This window comes from Petromyzon marinus, chromosome 65 (genome assembly GCF_048934315.1).
Source record: "Petromyzon marinus isolate PM22_M1 ecotype Great Lakes invasive population chromosome 65, UKy_Petmar_22M1.pri1.0, whole genome shotgun sequence".
NCBI classification, from domain to species: Eukaryota; Metazoa; Chordata; class Hyperoartia; order Petromyzontiformes; family Petromyzontidae; genus Petromyzon; species Petromyzon marinus.
In genome coordinates this window covers 3,927,718-3,935,551 of record NC_133731.1, presented here as the reverse complement: position 1 = coordinate 3,935,551, position 7,834 = coordinate 3,927,718, and the positions used below count along the sequence as shown (strand labels likewise).

Sequence of the window (7,834 nt, the reverse complement as noted above, 5' to 3'; positions counted from 1 at the left end):
GGAGGAGATAAGAGGAGATCGTGAACACCACGCGAATCCTCTGCGCTCCACGTGGCACGCCGGAAGATTCGAGCGTGGAGAACACAACACGTGCGCGCGCCTGTTCGGAAGAGGCACCACAACAACAACCACCACCACAACAACCACCACCACAACAACCACCACAACCACCACAACCACAACAACCACCGCGAGAATCTGAGAAGGATCTGCATGGATCGGCCCGTGCGCAGGCGAGTGAGGAATGGCGTCGCGTGTCTTCCCGTGTCTCCGTGTCTTGTCCCGTGTCTCCGTGTCTTGTCCCGTGTCTCCGTGTCTCGTCCCGTGTCTCCGTGTCTCGTCCCGTGTCTCCTCCCGTGTCTTTGTGTCTCCGTGTCTCCTGCCGTGTCCCCGTGTCTCGTCCCGTGTCTCCGTGTCTCGTCCCGTGTCTCCTCCCGTGTCTTCGTGTCTCCGTGTCTCCTGCCGTGTCTCCGTGTCTCGTCCCGTGTCTCCTCCCGTGTCTTCGTGTCTCCGTGTCTCCTGCCGTGTCTCCATGTCTCGTCCCGTGTCTCCGTGTCTCGTCCCGTGTCTCCTCCCGTGTCTTCGTGTCTCCGTGTCTCCTGCCGTGTCTCCATGTCTCCCTGCGTGTCCCGTTGTCCGACTGAAGTGTCTCTGTACCCTAGCAGGCGTTTGTGGTTTGTCTCTCCGGATCTTGTAGGGATGTCGATCATTATCACGATTGTGGTGGTAGTGATTGTTGTGGACATCGTAGTGATTGTGGTGGTGGTTGTCGAGACGTTAATGTAGATATCTGGATTATGTTAAATGTTTTAGATGATGTTGGTGGTGTAGACCAAGTTGATCTATTATAGATGATGATTGTTGTGGACATCGTTCTGATTGTGGTGGTTGACGAGACGTTAACGTAGATATCTCGATGTTAAATGTTCTTGATGATGGTGGTGTAGACCAAGTTGATCTATAGATGATGATTGTTGTGGACACCGTTCTGATTGTGGTGGTGGTGGTTGTCGAGACGTTAACGTAGATATCTCGATGTTAAATATTCTTGATGATGGTGGTGGTGTAGACTAAGTTGACCTATAGATGATGATTGTTGTGGACATCGTTATGATTGTGGTGGCTCTCCAGCCACCACTAGTGACGAATTGGCCACGTTCTGTTTACGTGACAACCCTTACTAATTGGCTGTCGGGTGGTGGCGGGTTTTAACGAAACAACATTTAGATATTTACGCCATCTAACCCCAAAAACCTCTATTATGGATGATATTGATTTCGAGAGCCTACGTGTTAAAAATGCTCCAAGATGATTAGAGACGTGATTATGACGCTGGTGATTGTGTTGGGATGTTTGATGCGTTTATTAGAACGCCAATGAAGCTATGCACTTTTAAATCGTCTAGTTTGAAAACTCATTTCTTTATAACTGCGTTTTGCGTTTAGTTTCATTCTCACCACCCCCATCCCGCACCTCCAATTAGCCATGGTTGGCTATGTACGGCGCGAAAAAAGTCCCACTTATGATAACAGCTGTTTCCCATTTCTGGCAATAAAACAGGTTTTTTGGGTCCTTCGGTAAAGTCACGTAGATGGGTTAAAAATATATTTAATATACAGGTAGTCCCCGACTTACGACGGAGATGCGTTACGACGACCATATCGTAAGTCGAAAATATCTTAAGTCAAAAATAGCCTTAGCCTACCCAGGAGTCTTAAAGAATGATGATCATTTAGCAAAACAGAGCAGTTTACAGTACCGTATTACAACTAATTACTAATCTACAACTCATTACTAATCATAACCATTGACTGATTATCAATCGATTATATAATTACAATACCCCCCCTCAAATCATTGCACCTGAATGAGTTAAATGATGACGTCACCCTGCTGCTCTATTTAAGATCGTGAGCAAGTGAGGGCTTTACCATTCTGGCGAATTACCCGATGATGCTGGATGTAATTACCAGCGAAACGTCGTATTCAAACTGTAAATGTTGTGGATTCACTCTTCAACACACCGGTGGGCTAAAGTAGTGAACTATTTGTCTTTTGTCAAAGTGACACTTTTTTGATGATTGGCCGTGTCGGGTGATGGAGGGTTACGACACATTTATAAATAGCGCAATCTAACCCAAAAACCTTTATTTTGAATTATTATAAGTGCCGTATTGTATAAACTATATACTAAATTTTGATTTAAAGCTTTCGTGACTGCAGTAATTCATATTCTTAGCTCTTTCGGTAAAGTCACGTTGAAGGGAAACAATAAAATAATAAAATATATATAAAACAATATATTTTGTATTGTTTCCCTTCAACGTGACTTTACCGAAAGAGCTAAGAATATAAACTATATACTGTATGTATTTATTAATTACAATACTGTATTGCACAGTAAAATTTAAACTAAAAAAACAGATAAATTCTTAGCCTAACTATATGAACTGCAATTTCGTAGAAAGTTTTTTTCAGGAAACAATCCTTCTATCTGCTATATATATAAAAAAAACGTTTAACATGTATCGTGGTAACCCTAAAATGAAATCGCTAAAGCTATGTTATCACACATGCATTGAACGTATCGTAACGTATCGCATTCTACTGTTACTCGCCAATATTCTGTCCGTCGTCCGCATACTTGAACGATGTTAAGGTTGTTTTGATGGCTACATTAACTTAGCTGTCGGACGAGGAGGATGGCGATGATAAAGTACAGTATTGTTCCTCGTAACGCTGCTGCGTTTGCCCGCCGCGCGAAATTAAAAAAAATATTTAACAATTTTGTAAGATCGAAATATCGTAAATCGGACCATCGTAAGTCGGACCATCGTAAGTCGGGGACTACCTGTGTATATTTTTTAGTTATTTTTCTTTGAACCTATCTACGTGACCTTTACCGAAAGACACCCAGAGAATATGAATTCCTGCAGGCACGTAAGCTTTAAGTCAATACAACAGCCGTATTTTGTCCTCGTATTGGCATTGTCCTTGTGCCCGGTTCGCCTTTAGGCATTGTCCTCTGCTCTAACACCGAGACCGAGGCTCTCAAGAAAAGCTGTCTCCTGCTGTGTGGGTTCCAATCGGTGTCAAAGACGACGCATCATCGTGCGCAGTAAAAACCTTGGATTGCGAGGAGCATTAATTCTCTTCCGGAAACGTGTTTGTAATCCAAAGCGCTCGTATATCAAAGCACAACATATATCAGTTGTGTGATCACGTGACGCTCGCAGACGAAGCGTATACGTACCAACTCATTGCAAGACCATCGCTCGTTTATCGAATTAATATTCAATCCAAGGTTGTCGTGTACTACCAGAGCATGTTTATTTGTTTTGTATGTTCACCACAAGTATACGTGGTTAATGCAGACACGAATTCTTGTGAAAGGTTTCTGTTTGGTGTTTTAACATCTTTACACAACTGTTTTGTTGTCCAGAAAGGGGGAACCCCCCCCCCCCCCTATTATCATAATTTAATCATGGCAAAGGAGGTTTCAGGAAAAAGTTCCACTTACATGCATGCATATGCATTATGGGTCTGTGGGTCTCTGTGGGTTTATTTGGGTCTCTAAGGTTCTGTACGAGTCGCTGGCTCTCTGTGGGTTCATTTGGGTCTCTAAGGTTCTGTACGAGTCGCTGCATCTCTGTGGGTCTCTGGGTTTATTTGGGTGTCTAAGGTTCTGTACGAGTCACTGGCTCTCTGTGGGTTTATTTGGGTGTCTAAGGTTCTGTATGAGTCGCTGGCTCTCTGTGGCTCTCTGTGGGTTTATTTGGGTCTCTAAGGTTCTGTACGAGTCGCTGGATCTCTGTGGGTCTCTGTGGGTTTATTTGGGTCTCTAAGATTCTGTACGAGTCGCTGGATCTCTGTGGCTCTCTGTGGGTTTATTTGGGTGTCTAAGGTTCTGTACGAGTCGCTGGATCTCTGTGGGTTTATTTGGGTGTCTAAGGTTCTGTACGAGTCGCTGGATCTCTGTGGGTCTCTGTGGGTTTATTTGGGTGTCTAAGGTTCTGTACGAGTCGCTGGATCTCTGTGGGTCTCTGTGGGTTTATTTGGGTCTCTAAGGTTCTGTACGAGTCGCTGGATCTCTGTGGGTCTCTGTGGGTTTATTTGGGTCTCTAAGGTTCTGTACGAGTCGCTGGATCTCTGTGGCTCTCTGTGGGTTTATTTGGGTGTCTTAAGGTTCTGTATGAGTCGCTGGATCTCTGTGGGTCTCTGTGGGTTTATTTGGGTGTCTAAAGGTTCTGTATGAGTCGCTGGCTCTCTGTGGGTTTATTTGGGTCTCTAAGGTTCTGTACGTGTCGCTGCATCTCTGTGGGTCTCTGTGGGTTTATTTGGGTGTCTAAAGGTTCTGTATGAGTCGCTGGCTCTCTGTGGGTTTATTTGGGTGTCTAAGGTTCTGTACGAGTCGCTGGCTCTCTGTGGGTTTATTTGGGTCTCTAAGGTTCTGTACGAGTCGCTGGATCTCTGTGGGTCTCTGGGTTTATTTGGGTCTCTAAGGTTCTGTACGAGTGGCTGGATCTCTGTGGGTCTCTGTGGGTTTATTTGGGTGTCTAAGGTTCTGTATGAGTCGCTGCATCACTCTGGGTCTCTGGGTTTATTTGGGTCTCTAAGGTTCTGTACGAGTCGCTGGCTCTCTGTGGGTTCATTTGGGTCTCTAAGGTTCTGTACGAGTCGCTGCATCTCTGTGGGTCTCTGGGTTTATTTGGGTGTCTAAGGTTCTGTACGAGTCGCTGGCTCTCTGTGGGTTTATTTGGGTGTCTAAGGTTCTGTATGAGTCGCTGGCTCTCTGTGGCTCTCTGTGGGTTTATTTGGGTCTCTAAGGTTCTGTACGAGTCGCTGGATCTCTGTGGGTTTATTTGGGTGTCTAAGGTTCTGTATGAGTCGCTGGATCTCTGTGGGTCTCTGTGGGTTTATTTGGGTGTCTAAGGTTCTGTACGAGTCGCTGGATCTCTGTGGGTCTCTGTGGGTTTATTTGGGTCTCTAAGGTTCTGTACGAGTCGCTGGATCTCTGTGGGTCTCTGGGTTTATTTGGTTCTCTAAGGTTCTGTACGAGTCGCTGGATCTCTGTGGGTCTCTGTGGGTTTATTTGGGTCTCTAAGGTTCTGTACGAGTCGCTGGATCTCTGTGGCTCTCTGTGGGTTTATTTGGGTGTCTTAAGGTTCTGTATGAGTCGCTGGATCTCTGTGGGTCTCTGTGGGTTTATTTGGGTGTCTAAAGGTTCTGTACGAGTCGCTGGATCTTTGTGGGTCTCTGTGGGTTTATTTGGGTGTCTAAGGTTCTGTACGAGTCGCTGGATCTCTGTGGGTCTCTGTGGGTTTATTTGGGTCTCTAAGGTTCTGTACGAGTCGCTGCATCTCTGTGGGTCTCTGTGGGTTTATTTGGGTGTCTAAGGTTCTGTACGAGTCGCTGGATCTCTGTCGGTTTATTTGGGTCTCTACGTTTCTGTACGAGTCGCTGGCTCTCTGTGGCTCTTCCTTCCGATATTGGGAAGCCTTTTAAATCATCATCATCATTTCGATTGAGAACTCATTTCTTTACAACTGCTACCTGTTGTTGTGTTTCGTTTGTCTGTCCTTCCCTCCGCACCTCCGATAAGCCACAGTTGGCTACGTACGGTGCGAAAGAAATTCAACATGCATACGTACAATATGGTGGTGGTGATGATGATCACGGTGGCGGCGGTGATGATCACTGTGGCGGCGATGATGATGATCACGGTGGCGGCGGTGATGATCACGGTGGCGGCGGTGATGATCACGGTGGCGGCGATGATGATGATCACGGTGGCGGCGGTGATGATGATGATGATCACGGTAGCGGCGGTGATGATGATGATCACGGTAGCGGCGGTGATGATGATGATCACGGTGGCGGCGGTGATGATGATGATGATCACGGTGGCGGCGGTGATGATGATGATGATCACGGTGGCGGCGGTAATGATGATGATGATCACGGTGGCGGCGGTGATGATGATGATCACGGTGGCGGCGGTGATGATGATGATGATCACGGTGGCGGCGGTAATGATGATGATGATCACGGTGGCGGCGGTGATGATGATGATCACGGTGGCGGCGGTGATGATGATGATGATCACGGTGGCGGCGGTGATGATGATGATGATCACGGTGGCGGCGGTGATGATGATGATGATCACGGTGGCGGCGATGATGATGATGATCACGGTGGCGGCGGTGATGATGATCACGGTGGCGGCGGTGATGATGATGCGGCCGTCTGGAACGCTCTTCCTTCCGACATTGGGAAGCTACTGGGAGCCATGCACTTTTAAATCGCCATCTAAGATTGAGAGCTAATTTCTTTAGAACTCCTTTGTCTTGAGTTGGTTTGTGCCCCCCCCCCCCGCACTCAGATGAGCACAGTTGGCTATGTACGGTGCGAAAGAAGTTCATGCATACCGTACACAAAAAGGGGGGTGGGGGCAGCATTTAAAACGGATGATGGTGTTGATGAAGGTGATGCTGTTGATGGTAATGATGTTGATCTTGATGTTGATCTTGATGTTGATGACGATTGGAGGTGATGTTGACGTCGATTATGTCGTTGTTGATGACGATGACGATTGGAGGTGATGGGTGATGTCGATGCTGTTGATATTGATGTTAATGATGATTAGAGGTGATGTTGATGATGATGATGATGCTGATGGTGATATGATTGTGATGGTGGTGATGTTGATGATGATGGTGATATGATTGTGATGGTGGTGATGTTGATGGTGATATGATTGATGATGATGATGATGATTATGATGATGTTGTTGGTGGTGGTCATATCTCGTGATCCTCCCTCCCTCCCCCTCCCACAGTCCACGGGTTTGGCTGCTGGTCACGTCCGCGCTGCTGACGTGGGGCGATGTCTCATCACTGAGCAGCCCCTCGCTCCCAGGTGAGGAGGATGGGTGGGGGGGGGGAGCGGTGGCGCAGCGGTTAGCGCTACGCTGCGCTACGAACCCGGCGACCCGAGTTCGATTCCTGCTCACGGCCACACAAACCCCGCTTGACGATTATCTGAACCGGTCCTGGGCCTCCGCTAGGTTCACTCGGCCTCAAATGAGTAGCTGGTGCGGTGCGTAAACACATCCCCCACTGGGGGAGACAAAGGCGGCCGGGCGTGGTGCTGGCCACCCCACCCCCCTTGTGTGCCGTGCCGGCCTTCATAGGTGAACAGCACTTGCCCCAACAGTCTGTTAATGCTATACGGGGGACTTTTGTCTTGGATGTTGGTGATGTTGGTGGAGATGTGCGGGATCTCAGGCAGACGGCGGCGCTGCAGGACGGCTACTCGCTGGCGTGGGGGGTCCCCCAGGGGGTCCCCCAGGGGGTCCCCCAGGGGGTCCCCCAGGGGGTCTCCCAGGGGGTCCCCCAGGAGGTCCCCCAGGGGGTCCCCCACGCCGCCTCTTTCTCGGTCTCCATCAACGGCATCACCGTGGCGACAGCGCTCACAGAGCCACGGTACCCCACCCAACCCCTCGCTCCACCCCCACCCACTCGCTCCACCCCCTCGCTCCACCCCCACCCACTCGCTACACCCCCACCCACTCGCTACACCCCCACCCACTCGCTCCACCCCCACCCACTCGCTCCACCCCCACCCACTCGCTCCACCCCCACCCACTCGCTCCACCCCCACCCACCTGCTCCACCCCCACCCCCTCGTTCCACCCCCAACCCCTCGCTCCACCCCCACCCCCTCGCTCCACCCCCTCGCTCCACCCCCTCGCTCCACCCCCTCGCTCCACCCCCACCCACTCGCTCCGCCCCCGCCCCCTCGCTCCGCCCCCGCCCCCTCACTCCGCCCCCGC

At 49.3% G+C, this 7,834-nt stretch overlaps 1 protein-coding gene across 2 annotated transcripts in view; it reads left to right on the top strand.

The window, feature by feature from the left end:
- Positions 1–7,834, top strand: part of LOC116956420 (uncharacterized) — a 30,000-nt gene continuing 22,166 nt past the window's right edge. For both annotated transcript variants that reach the window (XM_076054256.1, XM_076054255.1), the window contains exons 1-3: positions 1–233; positions 6,839–6,918; positions 7,271–7,484. In XM_076054256.1, the coding sequence (XP_075910371.1) occupies positions 214–233; positions 6,839–6,918; positions 7,271–7,484 (314 nt within the window). In that variant the 5' untranslated portion in view covers positions 1–213. The remainder of the gene's footprint in view (positions 234–6,838; positions 6,919–7,270; positions 7,485–7,834) is intronic.